This window comes from Oryzias latipes, assembly GCF_053564925.1.
Source record: "Oryzias latipes strain Hd-rR chromosome 1 unlocalized genomic scaffold, Olatipes_Hd-rR_3.1 chr1_Y".
Classification (NCBI taxonomy): Eukaryota; Metazoa; Chordata; class Actinopteri; order Beloniformes; family Adrianichthyidae; genus Oryzias; species Oryzias latipes.
In genome coordinates, this window is record NW_027616335.1 from 2,339,673 (window position 1) to 2,364,796 (window position 25,124).

The 25,124-nt window shown below is 38.0% G+C and overlaps 1 protein-coding gene across 1 annotated transcript in view; it reads right to left on the reverse strand.

Moving 5' to 3' along the window:
• LOC101174324 (rho GTPase-activating protein 10) overlaps nucleotides 1–24,663 on the reverse strand; it is a 48,977-nt gene extending 24,314 nt beyond the window's left edge. The window contains exons 1-16 of the mRNA XM_023957652.2: nucleotides 24,052–24,663; nucleotides 13,318–13,413; nucleotides 13,028–13,089; nucleotides 11,407–11,478; nucleotides 11,093–11,194; nucleotides 8,140–8,250; nucleotides 7,644–7,748; nucleotides 7,140–7,269; nucleotides 6,904–7,010; nucleotides 6,722–6,816; nucleotides 6,295–6,376; nucleotides 5,862–5,904; nucleotides 5,671–5,739; nucleotides 5,247–5,321; nucleotides 2,090–2,174; nucleotides 303–361 (exon numbers count right to left, since the gene is read on the reverse strand). Of these exons, the coding sequence (XP_023813420.2) occupies nucleotides 303–361; nucleotides 2,090–2,174; nucleotides 5,247–5,321; nucleotides 5,671–5,739; nucleotides 5,862–5,904; nucleotides 6,295–6,376; nucleotides 6,722–6,816; nucleotides 6,904–7,010; nucleotides 7,140–7,269; nucleotides 7,644–7,748; nucleotides 8,140–8,250; nucleotides 11,093–11,194; nucleotides 11,407–11,478; nucleotides 13,028–13,089; nucleotides 13,318–13,413; nucleotides 24,052–24,205 (1,447 nt within the window). The 5' untranslated portion in view covers nucleotides 24,206–24,663. The remainder of the gene's footprint in view (nucleotides 1–302; nucleotides 362–2,089; nucleotides 2,175–5,246; nucleotides 5,322–5,670; nucleotides 5,740–5,861; nucleotides 5,905–6,294; nucleotides 6,377–6,721; nucleotides 6,817–6,903; nucleotides 7,011–7,139; nucleotides 7,270–7,643; nucleotides 7,749–8,139; nucleotides 8,251–11,092; nucleotides 11,195–11,406; nucleotides 11,479–13,027; nucleotides 13,090–13,317; nucleotides 13,414–24,051) is intronic.
• Between the last annotated feature and the right edge of the window lie 461 nt (nucleotides 24,664–25,124).

Consider the following 25,124-nt stretch of genomic DNA (forward strand, 5'->3'; position numbering starts at 1 on the left):
ATGGAAAGCTGAATTTCACCACAGAAAATGACAGTCACAAGATTAAATATTTAAAGAAAATATTATATGAAGTGGTAAATTGTGGAAAACCGTATTTTTACACCATCATTTTATGTCAACAAAATTTTCTTTTGAACAAAAAATTGGGAAAAATGAAATAAAAAATAACTGTTAAAGTTTAAGCTTCTTCTAATGTTATGTACAAATAATTGTATCTAACATAAACTTTAGCTGCACAGAAAAAAATGAACTGCAGTTCTGCTCAGTGAGGAAGAGCGGGCACACGAGGAAGACCAACTTACTCGCAAGGCTGATGAACTCCTTGTAAAGTCCATAGGTCATCAGAGGCTCTGGCAGGCTCCTTCAAAGAGAGAAAAGAAGCATAAATAGGGGGTAAACGGAGGTCTGGAGTGAGCTGAGGGAGCAAGAAATAGCTGGCCTGTTCAAAACAATGATTAATGTGATCAGCACGGAGTTAGGAATCAGAGCGTGCATGTGTCCAGACAACCAAGTTCAAATGTAGGTACTCTCAGCTGGACGGGGACCAGAAGACTCAGAGAAACACATTTGACGTTGCTTTATTTTTGCAAGCAAATTAAATGATATAATACCGACATTTTGATAACTAAACGTAAATGCTAACACAAGTTATTAAGCTTTAACATTATTTTAACTCTTACAGTTGCACTATATTGAGACAATATTTGAAACATTTCCTTCCTTTCATTAAAAAACTGGATGGCGCTTTCAACATTTATTAGGAATACAATAATTTCTCAAAATCAACGACGGTAAAAGAGAAACTTCCCAAATGTGACAAACTGAAAGAGATCCATTATCCTTAAAATCGTTTCAACAAACATCTTGTACTCTTGTTTCAAAATAAAAGTCTGTCACTTCAAAGGCGCAAACTTCTACCCAGTGAGGAAATCTAACCAATCAAAGAAAATGACAGTAAAAATACTAAAACCAACCTAAGGGAGATAATAAGTATACAACTAACATTTTTCATTTAAACCATTTACTTTATTATTTATATTTATTTATTTCAAACTGATAAAATAAAAAAAATAAACATTTTAAACAGCAATATAAATCACTATATGCAAATTTCGAAAAGGGCTTTGGATGAAGTTGGACAACTTCTAAAAACAGTGCAAACTTAATTTGAACTTCACTAGAGAGACATTAGCTAAATTTGAAAAGCAACTTAATACAGTACAGTCAATAAGACTGGAAAAACTGATTTTTTATTTAGTTCACAAGGAGCTTAAGAGTAAAAATAAAACCAAAACTGAACGTGCAGCTATTTAAACTGTTGTCTGATAAAACTGAGTAGTCTAGACGTTGATCTTATCTTGTTCTTAAAGGAGAAATCAGTGTCTATGTGAGACGCTTCTGTCTCCAGCTGGTGACCCACATGCATACCTGTGTAACTGGTTTTCATGATACAAGATATACAGAATAATAACAGCTCATTCCATTTATGTTTATTACGTGATGAATGAGAATATTTCCCATTTTACAAAATGTATTGTGCTTGAAACAACCTGACTTCCAATAAGCCTAAACTTATTGCAGCAGGTAATAATTTTCATATAAGCTAATAATAAATAAATTAGTAGCCATTGTAGCTTGGAAAAATACTTAGATGACGTTATAAATAAATAAAAAAGTTGTTGCTTCGAAAGCTAGATATGTTTGAATTATAAGAAAGTTTGGTGTTCTGCTTCATAAATCCAATTCAAAATCAAATTTCTTAAAGCACCAACAAATGTTTTGAATGTTTCTTTAACTATTTTGCACATAAAAGGTAAGATTTGCCTTCTGCAGGACTCCTGCAAACCAGTCAAAATAAAGTTAGAATTCTTCCAGAGTTCACTGTCACAAAGAATTATTGACTTCTTTGGGCTGAACCAGAAAGTTTCCCTTAGTTCTTAAAAATAAAATGCAATTAAAAAAAACATTATAAACGACTATTTCAGCAAATTGACAAGTTTAGAATAATGCTGCCATGACTTTAGAGATTACTACCTTGCAAAAGGTTTATCATAGCAGACTGAGCATATTGACTTAAGTTTAATCTTACCTCAAATAAAGCTTCAGCGCACTTGTTATTGTCTTAATATCCCAGTCTTCACTGGCGGAAAGATCCACTTCTTTGCTCTTCTCATCTAAAGGAGGCAATCAACAATTCACTAAAAAATACAATATTGACCGATTGTAAGAAGACGGCAACAACTTTTTCACACACATCTTTGCACAGCAACCAAAAGTGTGTTGCAAGATAGTGTGTGAATGTATAAAAATAAATATGTAACTGTGAATTACCCATATAGGGATAAAAGCATGTTACAAGCCTTGGAGCTGAGTGTAGTCCCTGCAGATGTGGAAGGAAAGCTGACGCTTCTGTGGAGAGCTGCTGGTCCTACACTCATTAAAAGTTTAATTAATCCCCGGCTACTGAACTAACTCCACTGAGACTCCGAGGGGGTGTTATGCTGCAGATTCAGAGATCTTTAGTGATCTCTAACAACTTACAGAGAATGTGGAGTGTTCCAGGGATCAGCTTGATGTTATCATTAACAGTGACAAATTGTCTCTTAATAGAGTATCTTTCTTTTATTTAACCAACCAGAAAGTAACTCTCTAAGAGCCACTGTCAGAAAGTCTTGAAAATAAAGATCAACTTTTTTAGGTTCATCTGTATGACACACTCAATTCAGTACTTTCAAAATAAAATAAAAAAGTTCCCTTTATTCTGTGAATCTGATGTACATTTATTTCTCATAATTGTTTCTAATGTATTAGTTGAACGTTGTCATAAACCTGCCTGACATGTAAAGCATGTGAACATGATAGACTATGAGCTGATTTTGTGAAGTTTTATTGGCATTTCTATGCATGCACTGAATTTTTCTTTTACAAATTACGATTTACAAATTTCAAAATAAGAGGCTTGGTAAATTATCCAGCCTCCTTGATTTTAGATAAATATTAAAGACATAAGATAAGATTAAGCAAAAACTACAATCTAGCTAGGACTTTAGTTTTTTTCTCAACTATAAACAGTTGCAATTTGTTTCACCTGTGACCACTCTGCAGCCCAATCAGCATCCCATCCTCCACATTCAAGCCTTGTCCTTCGTTCCAGCTACCTGACAAAAGCTTAGCAAGAATCCTGGCCAAAGATAAGTCTGGCACTGGATTTATGGGGAATATTGGATTTATTTGCAATATTCTAACAATTAGCTGAAGTTTTTTTTTCTTCCCCAGCCTGAACAGAAGGACTCCCTGAGGCTCAGCTTGGAAAGCATCAGTCCAGAGGCCACGTTAGCAGATGGCTTTCAAGATTAAAAACTTCAGTCTTTCGGGAACACTGTGAGAAATATATAAAAGTGGAAAAATGTTTTCTTTTTTTTTCAAGTTGGGTGAACTCTCTAAAGTTAATAGGCCTTACATCAAGGTGCTGTTCAAACAGATGCTACTTTACAGAGGAGGAAGTAACCTCAATTTTGAACTCTCAGATCGTTTACTGCATAAATACAGGATAATCCATCAGTTAATGTTATATTTGATCAATTAGTCATAAAAAAAATGATGAATCAGATTTTTTTCTCTTTTTGTAATATCCTCAAAATGATCCTTTGCTACAGTAATATCTAAAACCTTAACTTAAGCTGCTTTTATTGTCTGGAAAACAAACAACTCTCTATTACAGACATCTTGCTGTGATGCTGTCATTTAATACTTACCTCTTTATTTCTTTGTACTTTAATATCAAAGGAGAGTTCTTATCTCTGTGTCCTTGCTTATTGGGTGCTGTTTGCCAAGTAAAACTGCATAGTGGAGTCTTTCGAAGTCTGATTTCACTCCGATTTCAAACTTTATTTAACCCACTTGCTGCAAACTACTGCAAATATTTATAATTCTGAATTTAATTTTAAAAAACTAAATCTAGAAATAAGAAAACAAGTCATGTTGTAGATACTCGCAAATATTTTTGGGGCAAACGTCACTTTTAGTTTTCCTTCTTTATTTATAATTCTATATGAAAACTTTTGAAAGTATTTTCAAACTCTAAAAAAAGATAAACTTATTGAAGTCTTGCCACCCTGCGTTGAAGGGCTCCACAGCGTTAGTCGGCAGGTTGGGAGGTGGGAAGGTTTGAGGGGGGGGGGAGAGACTGAGACAGGCTGGCGGCTGCCTGAGTTCGTTGTCATTCTGAACACAGAGCTGAAAGTGAGCCGGTGTCTGCTGGAGACAGCAGGAAACCATGCAGCAGACAGAGCTGCGGAAAGGACACAGGGCAAGCTGTGTAGGAAAAGGAGTTTAGTGAAAGGGAATCAAGGCAAGAGAGAGGCATAAAGGAAATTGAGAGAGGCAACTGACAGAGAGCGCCTGAAATGAGCGCAAGAGAGCCTGTCTTAGTGCTCTTATGATGAGGTAAAACTCAAAAAAAGATCGGAATGCGAATTAAACAGGCACGGTCTGGTCATCTGGAGGATGAAGATTGATGGGAATGAAATCCAGGCAGATATTTTCACTGCCACTTGTACTTTAGAAAGGCCTGATGAAGATAGGGTGAGTCTTTTCACTCCATTTTAAAGGACACCCCAGTTCCAGCTTATTAAAGTCTCACTCCAATCATCTTTTATCAATTTTCAAAGCATTCACAGTAGTCTTTTAATTTTGATTATGCCATTTTTAGCCAGAATAAAAAGTCTCTGTCGCTTTCTCGGACATAGTCTCAGCAAAGCGGCAGAAGTTCATTAGTAATTAACTTGTGAGTTATGAGCGGGACTGTTGGTTCGGAGAAAGCCTGCCACAATTTCCCATCATCCATATGTTTACCCTCTCTCTTGCTAGCTTACAGCCCCTCATACCCCCCAACCTATTATTAGTGGTGCAACAAAAAATGGTGAGCAATATTGGAGCAATCCAGCTATAGTATTGAGCCAGATGTGATGTTAGCCAGATGTGAGCTCCTGATTAACAACAATTTAAATAAATAAATACTCAGAAAGGCAATTTTAAGTGGAATTTTCTTCACATATGTCTTCCATCATCAGAAAGATGCCACAAGAACATGTAAAAAAATCCAAAACACCGCTTTCATCAGAATGGGTATTTAAGAGCAAACAAGTTTCAACCAGCACGCCACTCAGTTTAATGAGGGTTTTGTCATGAATGTTCTCTATAAGCATTTATATTTAAAGACACTTAAACAAAAAACAAAAACTTACCGATCATTAATGATAGAAGCTTTTGAACTTTGGAGCTCACCCCCCCAATTCTGTACAGGCCTTGGTCATTAATTCCTAATAAAGACAAATTATATTATTAAACCACATACGGAAAAGTGGCAAAAGCTATTTTTTTAAATCAATAATTTGTGTTTACAGCCAAATTCTGCATTCCTCAAAAATAGTCACAATGAAAAAAATACCAGAGAGTAAGACAACTTCTTCATAAAAATGAAGTCAGATAACTGTGTGGCCATGGAAGGTACATCATTACAACATTAGTGCAACAGAATGAAATGCATTTGTTTGCCTACAGAGCAGGACTTCAGCTCATGCACCCTTGGTCTCAAGACTGGAAAATGTCTGCCCTCTTGTGTTCAAAAGAGGCACCTTATCATGAAGGGATGGTAAAAGATCTCTGTACCTCGCACTTCAATCGCACTGATAGAATTCTTCACAAAATTCAAGCCCACATCATCCAACTGGGCGTCGACTGCACACAGAGACAGAAGACAAAAGGAAGCGTTCAGGAAGTCAATGCAATTTGGAATTTTGTAAAATTCGTTTTAACACACTATTATCGATGACAAAAATGGATATCAGCTTGAAACGTACTTCCTCTTTCTTTTGAAAGAGTCCTCCCGAGATAGCCTCCAGTCTGATAAAAGGATAGAAAAAAAAAACGTTTAGCTGGCTCCACTCATTTTTTACGCTTCATTTCACTTTCCTCCTTCTTGGGGTCACAGCTGTGAGAGGGAAAGTATGTTCTGGACAACAGACAAGCAACTACGGAATCGAGTTAGAATTACTAAACAAGTTGGCATGTACATCTAGAGAAAATGCACAGAAAAAAAAGCACCTCACAAATAAGCAGATCATGTATCTCCAACAGAAAGGTCTTTACTCCTCTTAAAGCGCCAACCTAAACTCTGTTTTTGAATACAGTCATTTACACATGTAAAGGTAACCATGACACTCCAAGGTACAAAGAAAAAGTAAAAGTGAGTGGATATGTGTTAAGATGACGACACTGTAGAAACTGACTCACAGGTTCCTTCCCACCCATGGCCTGCATCCAAAACTTGAAGTCATCTTCAGACAGGGCCTGCACTGTAAACACCGTCCCGGGCCTGGGGGGAGAGAAAAATCCACATTAGGCCAAAAACGGTCAAAAATCGTAGCATTAGTCTCAAAAAACATACATTAAAATGGTCTGCATAAGAGTATTTGCATGTTTATAACTTAAACAAACGTCTTTTCAGACAACAAAACAACAATTTAGGACCAGACGTATGTACTCAAGAAAGCAGTAATGCATATGTGACCTCATGTACCGCTCTTTAATTAACACTACAAATCCAAACAGGGCATAGAGTTTGAGTAAGATAGAACAATATACACACACAACCCACATTAACACTACAACTACCTTCTGTAAATCTAGCATTTACAGACCAGAACCAGCACTGACGTACCGATCTGTTATATCCAGTTCTAAGCAGAATCTCCTGTCCAAGGTGTCGGTGGTTTTACGCAGACAGGATTTTAGTGTGACAGACTCCGTCTCTCCCTAAAAAAAAATTAATTTCACGCACTTTAAAAAAAAACAAAAAAATTAGAATGTACAATGAAAAGCACAGATTTTATGATTACTTACAATCTTTCCACCTGATCTGTGGTCAAAAGTCACCATGTGTAAGATCTTCTGCTCTTTAACAAATGTGCAGTAACGTTTGACCCAGCTTGAGCCGAATGGAGGCGGTCCTGAAAAAAATTTAAGGAAAAGAAAAATTGTTTTCACCCACATAGCTGCTTCAAACAGGTGATTCTGTATTTTTTTATGTCTATTACTAAAGTGTTTGAAAAGTCACTCTCGGAGAAAAACAGCCTTACGCTTTTCCTGTACATAAAGATAGCCTTCACAACTAATGGAACTAGTCTGTCTGTATTCCTGGGGCGCCTGCTTGGTCCTTTTCATCAGCTCGTATACCTCTGACCGTGCGCCTTCAAATCGACTCCTTGTCTGGGAAAAAAAAGAAAAGAACTTTCAGGAAGTGACTTGCTGAAGCCAAAAGAAAACAACTTGCCCAACATTGCCCTTAAAAATCTGAAGGACTTCCTCAAAAAGTCCCAGCTAGGCCATGAAATGTTTTTGGAGGTTTGAATCTATTGAAATGAGGACAAAATAAAGAAAAACACCTGCTTTAATATGTAAAACGGAAACCTGCACTTTATTTTAAGAATGAACAAAAACCATTAACCAGGAAACCTGCAGCAAAGAGCAATAAAAAGGCTTTTTTCAGCAGCTTTTTAAAATTATTTCTTTATTTTTTTAAAGAAAAACACCTTTTATAAATCTGTGTTTTTTTATAGTGAGAGAACATGAACACCTCTTACATTCTGAATACTGATCTGTAGTGATCTTTTGTAATATTCAAAGTCCTTGGCGAGTTCGTAGCCTTGATGGTAAAAAGTGAAGACTGTCTGAAAGAAGGCCAGGATCTACAAGAGATCAGAGATAGAGATGTTTAAGTCCAGCAGAACAGCTTCACCATCTCCAACCAGCAAACAGCGACTAGTGACATTTACAACGGGAGATGTAATCTCTTCGAGCAGGAACTATCCTTTTATCTTTTCTGAAACACAACGATGCTCCAAGAATAAGCAAAAGTACAAAAACGATGTCCTAAAACTCAAAAACATTCAGAAAACTTTCTACACCAGCATAACCTTTTCTGAAAACATCTTTTTCGTGCAAATATCCTAAATATTTCCCTAGTAGATTTCTAAGGCACATTTTGAAAGATGTTATTTAGTACGATGATCATAGGGATTCATTGATGATGGCCTAAGACAGACAGCATATTTTTTGGAGGACGTTCATGTCACTTACAGGTTCCACACATTCAAACTTCTTTCGTTCTTGGATCTCCTGTAACTTGCACACGTAGTCTAGAGACTCTTCTTGAAAGTGCTGCCTCATAGTTTCCACCTGGATGTCTGCCTGGAGGTGGAAGAAACAAACCAAGATAATTATAGCCTCTGATGGATAAGTGGAAACAGTCTAGTATACTTCAGCATGGAAAGCTGCAGGTTTTTCTTGGTATAGCATCACTTCAATCTGGGATTATTTTTAATTCAACATTAAATCCCTTTTGATTTAAACTGAAAATGATAGCACCAAAAGTTATGCAAGAAAAGTGCAATGAAGGAGTCCTGTGTTGACTTTCCATGGTACAGATGTAGGTCCAGGCATCAGCACATGGCTTAGCTCTACTTCTGACAATCATCCACCAAGATGAGGGTCGTGACTGCTCCCAGCTGCTGATGGCTGACGAGGGGATTCTTCCCACACCACTTCTGCCAGAGTTATCCACCTCTGGCACGCCCTATAATTGTCTGCAGAGTGTGGACTTGAACTTTTTTCTGTTCTTTCCAGAAACAGGAGGTGTGCAGGGAGAAACACAGAGTCGAGTCCCCTGTTCTGCTTATAATCAATAATAATTGAGTTATTTCAAGAAATGGAGAAATCAAGGTACTTTGTCTTTACAGCTCAGCCTGTGAAGGTTGACCGGTAGAAACAATCAGATGATGGGAGTTGCAACTCCAAGTCTAGGAACGAATATTCCAGTTCAGGGCCGTCCTTGAACTCTGCCGCTCTTTCATGCTTTCATTTGCCGCTGATGATCTGGATGACGTGATTCAAGTTCTGACTGACTAAACACATCTGATTCAGGTTGTTGTTCACCTTTCGGCTTATCCCGTTAGGTCAGCTTTCACTGATTCGCACAGGTGGTTTGGCAGACAGCTTTTACACTGGAGGTCTTCAGCACTTAATACAGAAGGGATTGCTATAAAACAAGCAAGCTGGTTGATCTCGAGAACCAGGATTGAGGTATCCCGTTCTTGTGGGTCCTAAGATCTCCGTACTTAATAATTACCCATAAAGACAGCCTTTCTAAAAACGTTCATGATGTCAGATGTTAGAATGAAAGATATAAAATTGTTTTAAAACGTTTTTTGATTGATTGTTTTAAGATAACTCATCAAGGTAAATGCTGTCTGAATGAGTTTATTTGACAGACTCACAGTAAGGTTTAAAAAAGGGAGATGTGCACCAGCAAATAGACACAATCCAACTTTATCAAAGCGGACTACGAAAAACCTCCCTTCAAAGTTCTAGGACATAAAACATCCACATAAATAACAAGGACCCCACCAAAGATGCAAAAATGCAACAACTAGTGGGTCAGAAATCTGAAGTGACTTTAATTTTGCTGTAAGCTGCATAGAACACTGGCTGGATACATAAAATATTCAGTTAACTGGTGGCGATACAGTACAGTTCATTTCTGTTATCTAAAATGATTCAATTGGCATTAAAAGTATAATTAAAATGCTTTTTAACAAATGAACTTTTTTTATTTTTTGCTTACTGGCACTTTTTACTTGAAGTCACAGAAACAAAATGTCTTTGACATAACACCTTCAAACATAAAAACCTCCATTTGGGGTCTTTCAAACCTTATTGGTCTTTGTGTTTCAATAAAGTGTGTCATATTAATTTATTCAGGTATTGTTTGAAATGCTGTGAAAATAATGGGTTATAATGAGTTTAATGCACACAACACAAATCTCTCACTGTGGTTCACCTTCAAACCCTTGAAATAACCCGACTTGGTGGAAGCTAGTTTGTAATCGGGCGTCTTTTTTTCCATCACATGTAGATAAAAAGGCGAAAGCTGTGTCCGAATTCCTTCACTACTCACTACAGTGCACTATATAGCGCGTTCGCCATTTTGTAGTGCTGTCCGACACTGCAATTCCAAAAGTGACCCCAGAAATTTCCAAGAAATCTCTGCGAGAAACCAGTGTGCATCAATGCTCACTAGATTGGTGAATATAGACCACAATGCACTGCGTCTGAACAATTTTTGTCCAAAACATTTATTCAAAATTATTTGCCGCCGACGTTAGTATCGTCAGAAGACAGTGGATTCATAAATGAATAAATAAAACACTAATTTTAATTAGATTTTAACTTCGTGAAATCAATAACGTCGACGTTTAAAAAAAAAGTAGTGAGCATGCAGGCCGAATTGCTTTTAAAATCCAGGCCACTATTTAGTCCGGCACTATATAGATTTTTTGTAATAAGGGATTAGGGTGGAATTTGAACACAGTAAAAGAGAGTAGCGGGAACAACAGGAAGAGAAACTGACAGTTTGCCAGAAACCGATCTTTGACTTGTACAAAGATCAATCATGTTTAAAGATAGTTATTCTCGGGATTAGGTGCCCTTTATTATTTTGATCAAATGTTTTTCCTGTAAACAAAGTAAGATGAAAGTTCCCACACTGGCGCTCATAATATAGTCACTGTTCAGAGAGTTGATGTAACAGCAGTTCATGACTCGTGGCTGTGAATGAATCTCTCCGGGTCTGTTTGGCCGCGTGTGACAAAGCTCAGAACAGCGGACTCCAGCGTCACAAGATTCAGAGAATAGTCAGGAGCCTGAACTGAAGTTTACACCTCACTGGTGGGCCTGCACAACACGCTTTCACAACATGCACATCAAAGACGAGGACCACTTCCTTTTAGGAAATCATCACAATTCGTAGACGCGACTGCAGACGAGACTGCAAGAATCTGCTCTGCAAGGTACAAAGCAAAGCTCTACCACAAAGAGGGCCTAAGCAGTTGTGGTGAAGAACATCCTTGTTTGTTTTTCAAGCAAGATGGGCAAACATGTGTTTGCAAGGCATGCTGGCAACATGCGCTTTTACCCAGTCTTTCATAAAAATTGAAAGGTATTTAGCAGGTTGCATCTCAGGGACGATAGATACCTCTTGTAGTTGTGGTTCTTTCTTCTTTGCCGACATGTTCAGAAGCTTTTCCAGAGAGCTGTAGTACTTCTCCGTTTCCTTTTCATATTTCTTTCTCTCCGCCTGAAAAAAAAACACAATTTAAAGAATGGAAAAGACAAAACAGTTGGATGTAAAAAGGGGGAAAAAAGCTAAAATAATGCATGTCTTGTGATTTAAATAGTACAATTTTACGCACTGACATTTTTGGAAGAAAAGCGGAGCAGAATAAATAACAAAAGATCCACAAAGAGCAAGAAAAGATTGAGAAACGTCTACAGACTGTCATACATTACCCTGACTGCTCCAAGCTGATCTTTCCTGAACTTTTCCAGGGGTTTCATTAATGTTTCTGTGATGTTTCTCATCTAAGGAGAGAACAGAACCCTGCATTACTTATATTGGTCCCTAAAATAATAGGTTATCATTATTGTCATCAAATGTGAAAATCCACTGCTATTTAAAGGCTGATCTGAGTATTACATTATTTTGTGTAAGCAAATTCTGGCTGTTGCATACATTGGTAAATGTTGACAGGTGGGAAAAAAGCATTTTTACAAGTTTCAAATGTATCTATTTCTCTATTCAATAATAAAGTAGATTAAATTCTTCTGAAAAATTATTGAATGCATTTTGGTTGAGGAAACTTTACATGTCAACCATCATTTTTTATAAAAATCTCTCTTCCATTTTTTTTATAATTACAGGATAATGTAAACCATTAAAAAAACAGTCCTGTTTTCATTAGTGTTCATGCAAAACAGAAAAAAAAAACATGAAAATGTATTTGCAGTTTAAATGAATCATTCTAAAAAGCGTTGATACGCTGCTTTTTAAAGCTATTCCGAAAACAGTGATCAGCCATTTCCTATTGGCTCCACTTGTATCTTTTTAAACTAGGTTGCGAGGTCTGTGTGCATTTTCCTCTGGTGCTCCAGCTCTGCTCAGGTCCGAACACGCCTGTGCTTGCTTTGTGCTTTGTGCATGATGTCATCACACTGTGCTGAGCAGTGGTTACTGTAGTGAACTGGGCCTGGCGCAGCATAATCTCTGCCTCAAGTGGTGAGTTCTCATTTTAACTTGCAGAAACTGCTCACAGAGGACGGCTTTTTATCCACCATCTTTAGAGGTGTGCCTTTGAACCGTCTTGCACTGAAGTAGAAAGTTTCAAATGACAAGCGTTTACTGCTGTCTGAGCCAGAAAGTAGCTTTAAGATAACAGTTATATTGCTATGCTTAGACTACTTTTGGTTGCAGTTTACTATATTGATGTAATAGTCTGCACACATACCTCTTTTTTTGTTTTGAAGTCACCCCTAAGCATGTAATCCAACCCTTACTTAATCGCAGCATGAGGCAATATGCAAAACTAAACCAGAGAATGACTGTGTCCTGTCTACTGGCTTCTGTGTCTGCATGGTTCTATTAGAGTTAAATATATTATGAGTGTGTGTCTGGATTTGTGGAGGATGACAGAGCCAGACAGATGCCAGCACCAAATACAGGCAGCAACAGGTGGGAGCTTTTCGGAAATACACCCACACCACAATGTTTCAACCGAGGGGGTGAATGAAACGCAAAGGGAGAGATGCATTTAGGCACAGGAATATTGATATGATAGATACACATCATTTTTATTTCCTGTCTGATTCACTGTCCATACTGGGGGGATTGTTTACATTTTAAAAGTGTGTAGAAAGGTAGAAAGCTCTAGTTTTGAGTCGAGCTTCCTACAAAGAGAAATAATCGCTTGCATTGAAGCACAAGTTCTAATGCAAAATCTTTTGTTTTGTGACCGCAATATGTGGACGCATGGGGATAAGGATGAATTATTCCTGCTCATTTTTTGTGTCGGTTCGACACACACAACTGTTGTCTTTGCTTTGTGTGCAGATTCTGACAGGTTCTTCCTCCTACCATCAGCTCCCTTTGGTCCTCCAGGTTTTTGAGAAATGAAGAGAACTCTTGCACAGATTCATCTGAAGATTAAAAAAAAGACACAAAAAAAGCAGAAGAACTTTTTAAATGACTCACTTTTCCGGATGCAAACTGGTGTCGTATAATTATAGGTTACACACTCACGCCAATAACTGTTCTTAATAGTCTGCTGAAGCAGAAACAGTAAACATACATCTGAAGTGCATCTCTGAGTGGATTCAACCAAACCAGTGGTTTAGTTAAAAAAAAAAAAAACAACCCAGACTTACCGATGCATCTTTCATCATCTGTCTTTGCGTCTCCAATATACTCAAACTGAAACTCTCCAAGGCACTGGGCAAACTTTCGCTGTGCCATGCCGAGCTCTGAAAGGACATTTTCAAAAGAGAAAATTGTTACAACAATTTGTTTTTTTTTAAACTGCAAATTCTGAAGATGATAATTACAAAAAGAGGAGCTCCCGGTTCTGCTAAAAGTACACATCATCTAAACTAGACATGGAGTAATTACAGTTCAATTTCTGAAAAAAATAAAAATTTGGAAAAAAAATCCTTGTGCAAAAGGCATAATTTATAAAAGCTATAAATAAGACTCTTAAAAACTGGGTCTGACAAATTTAACTGAACCTGAATACTGTTTGCTGACATTTAGCTACATCCTGGTGAGGGTCACACCCAGCCTATCACTATGATAAAGACCACAGGTTTATGTTATTATTTTATGTTAAAATAGAGAGCATGTATATGCAGTTATGAATGTGCAAGTCAGGTGCAAAAGAATAGCAGGCAAACTATTTTCCACTTAGACAAACTAAAAACTAAAAATATCTACTTTTGCAAAGCAAAATATTTGACCTTTTTCAAACAAGTTGGTAAAAAATAGTACAAAGTACATCTGAGTACCGTATATGGATTTAATTTGACAATGACTAGTACCAATAGAGATTTGTGTATTTTAAACTCTGAATATATTCATATTATATAATAAATATCTGCAAACCAAGAGGATTAGAATTGGCAGAAATAATTGTTTCAAAATCTACAGGAATAGCACAGAAATTGATTTTAGTTAGCTTTATATTTATTATTTTATTGTATGGTCTGCAATAAAGTTTTTCAGCAATGACAAATTAATTCCATACATTTGTTTATCTGAGCAGTTTTGCTTCTTTCATGTTATTATCAATCATTATAAATCCAAAAGTACCCAGCACCGCAGGATGTTTAGGTCGTGTGTTCATACTTTTGAAGGATTAAATCTACAGCTCAAAGTCCGAGCATGTGAGAGGAGAGGCAAAGGGCATCGCTTCTGCCTCAGTTGTTCTCTTTAAACAATGTGAAGCTGATTAATGATCACTCTTTAAGAAACTCAAATGTATATCGTCCCAAAGTTACAGGAAACTAATAAGAAGTTGTGCAACATCATTTTTGGTTTCAGTATAAACACAAGGTTTTACGGTGCTTTTTTTTTATCATACTGACAGCCAAAGATATGAATCCTGTCATCACTGATTTTGAAACTGAAAGCTGAATGAATGGAAGATTGCAGGGTTGTTTGCCATGTTTGCCTCTGCAAAACACTTTAACGAAGGGGCAACCCGTCCGGGATGCACCCAACTTTTTCTTCTCTTATATTTTGATTGAGCTCAGATCCCAAATGCTTTTTTGCCATTCTCCATTTTCCTTTTCGTCTTGGTTTCCCCAGAGTGTGTTTGAAAAGGACCAAGCTTTTTTGCCAACATCATTTTAAAAGTCTAACAAAGACAGTCTGTTTTTAGGGCCTACAACACAAAATGAGTATGAACGTTTTAAATTAAACTTACTTCACTATCTTAGCCTGTTTTTCTCCTACCAGAAGCAAAAGATACGTATTATCTTGCCTTTTTAATATTACAGGTGAATGGATAATGGTGTAATAAAGTTTTTCCTAATTTAAACTAATACATTAGGTCTGCTAAAGACCTGCGTTATTAAAGTCCGACCTGATCATCTTTTGATCTATTTTAAAAGCGTTTCCAGTGGTCTTGTAACTATGACTATGCCATTTCTAGGCAAAATTTAAAAATTATTTATTTTTTAGGACATATTTCTGCAAAGCCGTATTATTAGCCGTAAGTATTTTACTAGAAATTTGCTTCCGAGTTCTGGGCGGGACTGTTGGCGCAGAGTAAGCCTGCCCTCATTACCTATCATCCCATTGTTTACCCTCTCTCCCACTAGCTTACAGCCCATCACAACCCCAACCTAACAATACTGGTGCAACAAAAATGGCGATCAATATTGGGGCTATCCAGCTGTACAGTTTTGAGCCAGATTTTTTTAATCTGCTTCTGATTCACGATTTTAATAAAGAAATACTCAGAAATGCCATTTTAAGCAGAATTTCCCTTGCACATGTCCTCCATTGTGAGAAAAGTGCTACAAGAACATGTAAAACGATTTTCATTGCAGTGGGTCTTTAAATTGCGTAACTAAATAATTCATTTGACTTAGTGAGAGACCAGCTGCAGTTAGTGAGCCTAAAACATCTGAAAGTAGGTTGGAAAACCGAGCTGCTGATCTATAAATAAATGCATGTTTTGGCAACATTACAGTAGGTCCTCAGCAAACCTGAAAGTGTAAACACCTCATTGTATCCTGTATGAGATCAAGGCAGTCTAGAATCGAGCTACTCTAGGCAGAAAAAAACGCAAACCACGTGGTATTCAGACTTCCTGCACGCTTTGTTAATTTTTCTGAAAATATTGTTTTATGTTGAAACAAATTATTATATTAAAACCTGTCTGACCTTTCGGAGACTGTATTCATTGACATTGGAATGCACTGATCTCCTGATACGAGATAAAGCAAGGAACCTCATAAAAAAGAAAAGAAACATGGTTCTTTTGGCATTTTAACATAACAACTTATGAGTATATTAAACAGACATGTCTTTTTTATCAGACAGGCACACTTAAATGAATATGTACTGTAAGAACACGCCTTCCTCTGCAGCCATCAATCCACATCCCTTTGTGCAGCTTTTACTGACTGTTGATAAGAGACTTCATGAACACTGCATTTCTTGTTTTGCTGTGAAAATCAACATAAAGCCCATAAAGCCCAAAAAACATAATCGTAAACATAAAGCCTCTAAACAAAAAGGAGGAAGAAAGTAGTGATGGTGTCTTGTCAGAAGAGAGATTTACATAACTGATTGCAGCGATAGCTGCCCTCTGCTATCACAAGATTAAAAATACCGCACACACTAGAACACACAAGATTCCAAGGCAATAGAGGAAAAAATGGCTTCGCTTTTATTTTTGCCTTTTAAAGCAAGGCATTTCACAGCAAACCTGGGAAATGTCAATCTTTGCTAGTTTCTTTGAAGAACGGCAGAGGCCCCATGTGTGCGGGCTTCTTAGCATGAGTCATGTAGACCCCAACCTATATCAGGCTAATGTTAAAAGGCAAGGTTGCTTTACAGGAGGACACATAGAAAATGGGTCAACTTTGCTTTAGCTGTGTTTTACAGACCCACTCTGAGGATAATTGTGTTTTTTGGTGTTTTTAACATGTTCTGGTAGCCTTTTTCTGAAGCTGTATTTTGGAGTATTTCTTTATTCATGGCATCTAGCTCAAAACTGTCCACCTAGATAGCTCCAATAATGCTAGCCATATTTTGTTACACCAGTAATGTTAGGTTGCGGGTGTGTAAGGGGCTGTAAGCTATAGCAGAACAGCTAATAAATAGATGGACAGGAAATGGGGGAGCGCCAACAGTCCCCCCCACAACTTAGACGTACATTTCGAATGAACTATTGTCTTTCTGCAGAAAGAAAACGACACAGGTTTTTTTTATTTTTGCTAAAAATGACAATTATAATTAAAAGACAACTGGAAACAATTTTAAAATAGATAAAAAAAATGATTGCAGTGGGTTTTTAAATAAATGCATCACTAGTCAAGCTAATTGTAAGATAGAAACCTAGATATTACCTTCAATCTACTTATGACTCTTAAATTATTCAAATGGAAACCCACAATTTAAATTGAACACAGTCAAAACAAAAGAGGAATTGAAATGAAGGACAAAAACACATGACTCTATGATAGTGACCCTAAGTTCCATGCACTTTCTCTTCCTGACTCTGCAGTGAAAGGCGCACAACAAACCACGCCATGTTCTGGATGCTCCAACAAAGGCTTTCCAAAGCAAAACAATAACTGTACGTTAGTGTCAAAGGGCACTGCAAAAGAGCTCCACTGTGTATATGCTGGCTCATATATATGAGGGGGGTTGTTTGTTATGATTTGTCCAGTCTCATCAGATCAGAGCTTCCCTGATTCCAGGTCTTCTATGTCCTTCCACAGAACTTCCTGTTTCACTCTCCCATCTTTTCCAGGCTGAATTTCTGCTCCACTTGCCTCCAACCTTTGCCCCTGACAAAGCCAGCTCACCCAGTTCTTCCCACCACACTCCCCCCCCCTCTCTAACCTCTGTGTTCCCTACCCACAATACACGCATTACTTCACCCATGACTTCCTGATCTTCAAAACAAGCGTGCGGGGTGAGGCTATGCGGGGCAGCATCCGGTCTTAAAGCCAGGATCACACGAGTTTCACAGCATCATTGTGTCAAGCATCTTATGCATTAAAATTCCTAATGAAATGCAATGGAGAAGAGTTTGTATCCAAAAGGAAAAAAGGAGCTCCAAGTGATTTCAAGGCAACACACTTTTTCAGCTGACCTCTGTCTGCAGGGACTGATAAAGCAAAAAAAAAAAAAGCGTTCCTCCCACATGAGTTCATGTCTTGTGCTAATGCAATTTTAATAAAAGATTGTGATGTGGCTCTTTGGCAGAACAAGTAATGTGATTACAGGGAGCAGCGGTGAGTCAAGTGCAGCATGGCAGGAACACCGTTAAGCTCGTCTGCCCAGGACACAGACCTTTCATCGTGGATGTCTGAGAAATATGAGAATAGGGGGGGAAAAAAACTCCTCAAGTCATTTTGTGGCTGATTTAATAAATAAGGTAACAATGGAGAACAAAAGTAGCTTCTGCAACTTCACCTGAATTCATTTTTCAAATTATTGCAGCTGAAACTGAAATCAAACCATTAACAATAATCCATGAAAACAAGAGCTCCTGCAATCTAGTTAGCAAGCTTATCAGATAAAAAAAATAAAGAAGTAAAGACACCAATGACATGTGTTTGAGGGAGCATAGACAGGACACAGTTCCTGTGTGTATGGTGGGGGCTATTAAACAGAAGCACATCTGCCTGTTCCTCCACCAGTGGACACTTCCATGTCATGGCTCGGAGGCCCCGGGCCCCGCTTGAATGTTTCCTCTCAGATCCAAGGACTTTCCGTGTAGTGGGACATCCTCCCAGCTGTCCCAGCAGAGGGAATTGATGACGGCCTGAGAGAAGACAATGACTGTGCTGGAACCTGACCCCATACCAGACCACTCTGAGGTCAAACCTAAAGTGAAAGATTTGTCTTATAGAAATGTGGTTAAAAGGCCGCAAAACCACCAGTTTTAATGTAAGATTGAGCGACTTGCATTGGTTAGTTTCCTAAAACCAGATCCCAGCATAACTCTAATCACTGAAGACCATGTACTAAAGCAAGATTGAGCTCAAAGGTTCAAACTGATGAGTGAGAAAAGAGGTATTTTATACGATCTGTTATGAGAGGAGGCAGAAATGTGGCAGTTTAATAAGAGCAACGTCCACATATCGAGAGTCAGAAGAAAGCTGACTTGCTCTGTGAGAGTGGATTTACCACACTGTTACTTGCTTATGTGTAACCCATTAAACTCTCTGGCTGTGTTTAAACATACCTTTAAAAATATGTAAACAGCGTTATATCTTACTAGAGGGGCAAACGTCAAAATTTTGGTCACAATCATTGGAGCCCCCAAGGAAATTTCAAAGCGTGAAGCGCCTTCAGCAGGTTTGGATGTCAAAAAGAGTCATGGAAAAACAAGTCACAATTTGCCCCTGGGTGATGCAACAAGCCCTGTACCGCTCTGCTGTTGTGTGCTTGTGGATATTGTCCCCTGTCACATGACCCTGCTTCAATCAAAGTGTTAGCTGTGAGACAGAGATGACTTCACCTTAGACCCCACAATGCCCACTTGGCATGCAGAGGAGTCCATAATGAACTCATTAACCTTGGAGATCCTTCAACAAAAGGCCCAACATTGTTTGTCAAATGCTATGGTCTGTAAAATCGGGCATGATTTTTCTGTAGTTCCTCTGAGTACATGACCTTGCCATGAGGCAGAGATTCTCAAAAGACTTGATATTTTTCCATTTCGGACTATTTTTTTTCTCTCTCTGTGACAGGACGTGTGCTAATCTTTGTGGTAGGGTTGATGGAATTGGTGGTCATTTTTTGACTATTTTTTTCAACACCAAATTACTCTATTCACTTTTTTAACACCTGTACTGATTAAACAAACTGTGCAAACCAAACACACCACTTGCATGCTGGGACATCAAGGAAAGCTGGGTGGGTTAACAACAGGCCAAGTGTTTCTGATTGGGTAAGGTCAGTGTTATGTTTCATGGTAGCCAGTCAGAGCTACGTACGCCCTACTCATGGACACCAAACAAGTGGAAGAAGCTACAGAAAAGACAAGTCCAGAGCAGCTAAAAAAGTTTATCTTTTCTACATGGAAATATAAGCAACACCTGCCATTTCATTGATGTCAAAGGCAAGAACGTGGACCTGGCTGCAGACAATATGACGCCTGACACCATCGACCGAAAAAGGAAATTATATAACTTATCCTAACCGTAACCTTAATCCCAAATGTGTTTAGAACAACAGAAAAAACTTTTGTTAAAACTTAAAACTGTAACTGTTAGGGTCATTTGTTAAGATCAAGTTTTTTTTTGAGTGAGATGGGGGCACCTGTGGAAGGATCATTACCGGCAGACTATTTTTTCCCATCGCCTGTCTGTCCTGGAAGAGGATCCTTCCTTCATGTGGACAACCCTGAGGTTTCTTCTTTCTTTTCCCCTGGAATCCGTTATTTTTTAAGGAGATTTTCCTTACCAAGGAGGGGGGTCAGAGATGCCCAGTTTAGCTAAGTCTGTTTAGTTTAGCTATTACTTATTGAATTTTATGACTTATTTCATGCTTATTAAACAATTACCCGTATGAACCCCTTTGAGACAACTGTTGTAATATCGGGCTATGTAAATAAAGTTGAATTGAATTTGGACAACAGAGTTAAACACACTCTGTTACTTAAAAAAAAAAAGTTTGCTTTAAACAAAATACAAAGTAATAAATATTGAAGGTTGTATACAAGTACTTGTCTAATTTGCCCATTTCAACTGACTTGTAAAAAACGCTAAAAAATAAAATCCAAGCAATGTCTTTGTGCAGTAATGCAAATACTACTCCAGATGATTTAACTAAAGAGCACTTTAGTTACTGATTCATTCACTTTTTGGATCAAGTAGTGAGTAACTATACCCAATTCCTTTTTTTAAAGTCATGTTCTCAACATACCCAACTAAAGGATCCAGATCATCAAATTGTTGATTTTCAATAATTAAACAGTCTTATGTCCATCTAAAGATCTCCTTGTTGGGTTTTAAGACCTGGGAAAGACCAAAACATCCAAAAGCTAAAATTTTAGAATTTAAATATGATCCATTTCTTTCTAACATCAATATTGATAGCATAATACAACCGCTTGCTTGGAGTTAAAGTATTCAGCCACCTGATGAGTTCCACTCACAGATATACAGTACAAGACACCCCCCCCCCCCCCCCAAAAAAAAAAAAAAAAAATCATGTTACAGAAAAGTGGCACCTTTTCAGCTAACAGCCAGATTTTCATCAGCTGTATTTGTGTCCGCTTCAGGACCTCACAGTGAGGACTATTTTAGTATTTCTCATCGGTTTGGTCAGTGACAGTATGAGCTGTAGTAGACTCTGATATGCGTCTCTTCTACGGCATTGCAATCTTCAGGGGGTGACAGAGTGTAATTTGCGTCCAAAGGTATGTTTCTATGTAAGCACAAAGCTTAACTACCAATCTCAAAGCAGGCACACTCCCACCAAAGACTGAGGTGGAGCAGCTTACCCCACTCAAATAAACCTCCAACTGTACTGAACATCCAACAAAAACGATGAGGGCGAATAAATAAAAGTATGTTTTTACCACACAGATTTGATTGAGACTTGAGAAAGTTTCTCAACTTAGTAGGTTTGGATCAGAAATCTTATGCGTGCAGAAAATGTGCATTAGTTCCTTCCTAAATCTGCTGAGCTGGTTTTGAAATCGTCCCAGCAAGAGGAAGTTTGCCGTTCCCTGCATATTGACTTTGTGATGTTAAACGTGCATGATGCTCGTCAGCAGCAGAAAAGGGGGAGATGCTTTCAAGTGAGTCACATAAGGTCTTGAAACATAAGACGTGGATGTCATATCCTCCAGAAAATGACAGAGTTGGTCACCTGACACCAACACACAGCTGTGCATCAAATCCAATTCATCGTCATGAGTGCTGTAGTCCCACATAGTTCACCACCCATGCACACACACACATGCAAAACAATTACAACATGTTTATGAAACTGTGTCTGGATAATAAAGCAGTGTTTACTAAAGAACATTTTGTTGAAGAACAGATTTGTTTGGGCTGCTCAAAATAAATAACCAAGGTGGAGTACGGAAACTCCTACGCAGCTGTTACCCAAAGACGTTTTGGTAAAACTTAAAATAAAAAGCTGTGGTGGAAATGAAACAAGATTGGCACCTTTTGAATATTAGCAACATAAAAGAAAGCATATTTGTGAAGTTCCACAAACATTTGGACAAAATCCATTGCATTGGATAAAAAAAAGGATAAATAAGTTTACATTTTTTTAGTTATACCTTGTTTCTATTATAGGCAGAAAGAGAAAGGTGGCCGGAATCAACACTCTGATGCCGTCAGAACCAGTTAGGTATCAAAATGAGCAATTTCAATGTTGTAAATGTCAATTAGCTTTTATTAAATTAAAAAAACCCACAAAAAGTAGAAAGCCATTTTTCATTTCCTATTTTCCATTGCTGTGATCCTTTTTGGGTTTCCATATTTCACATGTTAGAATCAAAAAATGTGTTTATATTGCAAGATGTTTCTAAAATACCTTTAACTAACTTAGAAAGTGTACACAGGATCTAAACCTGTTTATCAACAGAAATGGCTTAGTCCTAAACACAAATATCTAAATAAATTACATCCAGCCCATTTTAGTAACATGAGTTGTCAACTGTGCAGATATGAAGCTGAGGGTTGATAGAGCATAACTGACTGATACAGAACAAAAATCTGATCATTTTTAAGAGGAAGCTGCTGTCTCACAAACATTTTTGGAAATAAATAAAAAATAAATCCCATAAACGTTTGTGTAAGTAAATATGAGATAATAACTCTATATAATTTGTACAAGGCTTTCTTTTTTTAGCTTAAAGGTAATTCAGGATATCCTGTATCTCACCGGGACACCTGACATCATCAAGTCAGTGTGAACAAAGATCTCAGTGTGTTTAACACTCCTTTAAGGAATGCTAGATTACCTTGAGACCAAATGAAAGTCATACCTGTAACCTGACTACCGACTGCACTCAACCCCACCAGGCAAACACATACTAACATTTCTTTTTACCACCCGGGGGGTCTTCAGACTGCCAGGGTGGTGCTGGAATTCACCTTTTTAATAAGGTTAAATGTACTCCCTTTGACAATATAGCCTACCCACATTCAAATAAGCTGGCCGAGAGTGACAGAGACATAGCCACATTTTTTGGACTTGGACGGAGTGTGTGACGTATGCTAAACCGGCTTTGTGTGATGGAGATGGAGCCAGCTTTTTATGAGAGTGGACAAACCGTCTTTGTGTTTGACAGACGAAGAGTACATTTTTTACGTTGTAAAAGACTGAGCTTTGTGTCAAGAAGGCGGAGCCAGCTTTTTGTAACAGAGTTGAAGCCTACTCGGTGTGACATAGGCAAAGACAGATTTTGTGCCAACGGTAGACCTGACCCAGTGGGATGGAGACAGACGGATTTTGTGGAGACAGAGACGGATTTTGTGACAGAGGTGTAGCAGACATTGGTTGATGGTGGCAGGGCAGATTTTTTTCCGACAGAGGTGGAGCCTGCTGAGTGTGACATAGGCCAAGCCAGATTTTTTTGTGTTGTTTTTTTTGACAAAGGTGGAGTCGATATCATGTGATGGAGGTGGAACCAGCTTTTTGTGACATAGGTGGAGCTACTCTACTTTGCTGTGATGGATGCAGAGCTAGCATTTGGTGAAATAGGCAGCATCTGCTTTATGTAACGGAAGCGTAGCCAGCTTTGTGTGTCAAAGGCAGGACTCATTTTTTGGTGATGGAGGCGGAGCTTAGCCTATGTTATAATGGCAGAGAGCTTTGTATGACAAAGGCGGAGTCTGCTCATCCTTATTTTATGACAGAGGGAGTACAGCATGTGTGACTGAGTGTGTGTCCAGAAAGACAAACACACTTTTGCTCTTAAACCAGAAAAGCTCAAGCATACAAATCCATCCTTGTCCAAAAACTGACTTGGTTGGGAGTTCAAGTTCCTTCTCTCTCATTATTTAAGGTGTTTAAAAGGTGATGCTGATAGCAACAAAAAAAAAACAAAAAAAAAAAAAAACACTGATAGCAGTCCACTCCAGATCACGTTTTATAAGCAAGGGGGAGCTTTGAGACAAGGACAGCCACGAGATCAGAATCTAATAGTTTCGACTCAGCTTAAGTGTGTATTGGCGACAAACATTTTCAGAACAATATTTTCAGGAGGTAGAAAACGTGTTTGAAAAGTGTCAACATTTATGTAAAAGAGTAAACAAGACAAGTCTCGATCCGGTTTGGCATGAATGGCTGCATCTAAGGAAACAACTCTGGACACTTTCCTGCTTCGTTCAAAAGCAGTTTGTTAGACTAAGCATAAAACCTCGTGTGTGTGTGTGTTTTTGGACACTTACGCTTGGTCGCATTGATGAGGTTCTTTCCATCTTTGTACAGCTCTTTGATAAACCTGTTGGTTTTGTCCAGCTCTGCTTCGTGCGCCTTTATTTTCTCCCTGAAGCTCGGGCTGTCCAGATAGGACTCACTAAATTCCAGCGGGTGTAGTCCCATCTCCTCTGTCTGACAGATGGACGGCTTCGATTTAAGATAAACGGGATTTCTAACAAATACTCAAACTTCTTCGCCCAAACAAGCTCTGCGCTCCTTCTAAGTCTACGGTTCTTTTAGCCGCCCTACACAAAGCATAGCTACGTTAAGTAGCAGAGGCTAGCGGGGTTTAGCATGGTAACTTTGGACACAAGTGCATGGGTGTTGTTCCAAGCCTAGGCTGAAGTAAAGCTAAAAAAACACTTAAAGATATATCGGGATGAGTATAACTTTGCGTCTCAATATTATAAAAAGATGCATCGGAAGTTCATTAAAATGGATATAAAATAGGGGGGAATGGAAAAAATATCCCAGCAGCAGTGTCCAGATTTTTCCTTTCTCAGAATACACTCCACCTAGAAATGTGACAGATTGAGAAACTCTGCTGACATCTGTATGCGTGTAGCCAAACCGTCGACTGTGGGCAAAACTTACTGTCAAAGAGTCCAAAGGTGCGCAACATGGTTCACTCCAATCCACTTCCGCCTCTACATATCAGTACAGACAAACATTTTGTTTGATATAATTAGCAAAAACAACTTGCACAGTAGGACAATTAACACAACGATAAAACTTGGTAATGTTTTTATTATAAATAAAAAAAAGCACATTTCTGAAATCCGCACCAATGTTTTTTGTCTTTGGAATTACTTTTTTTATTTCTAAAATAAGTAAGAACCAAGATTGCCGTGAATATTTATAATGAATCTAAAAATATTGGTCTTTTAGAAAATCACTAGCTTTTATTTAGTTTATCTATTTATCTTTTTCTTTCTTCGCTTGCATTTCTTGTACGCCTGTTGTTTGAGCTTGTCTGTAAATTGTGCTCAACTATTGTCAATAAAAGCATTTGGGAAAAAAAGTTAAATGAATGGCCAACAAG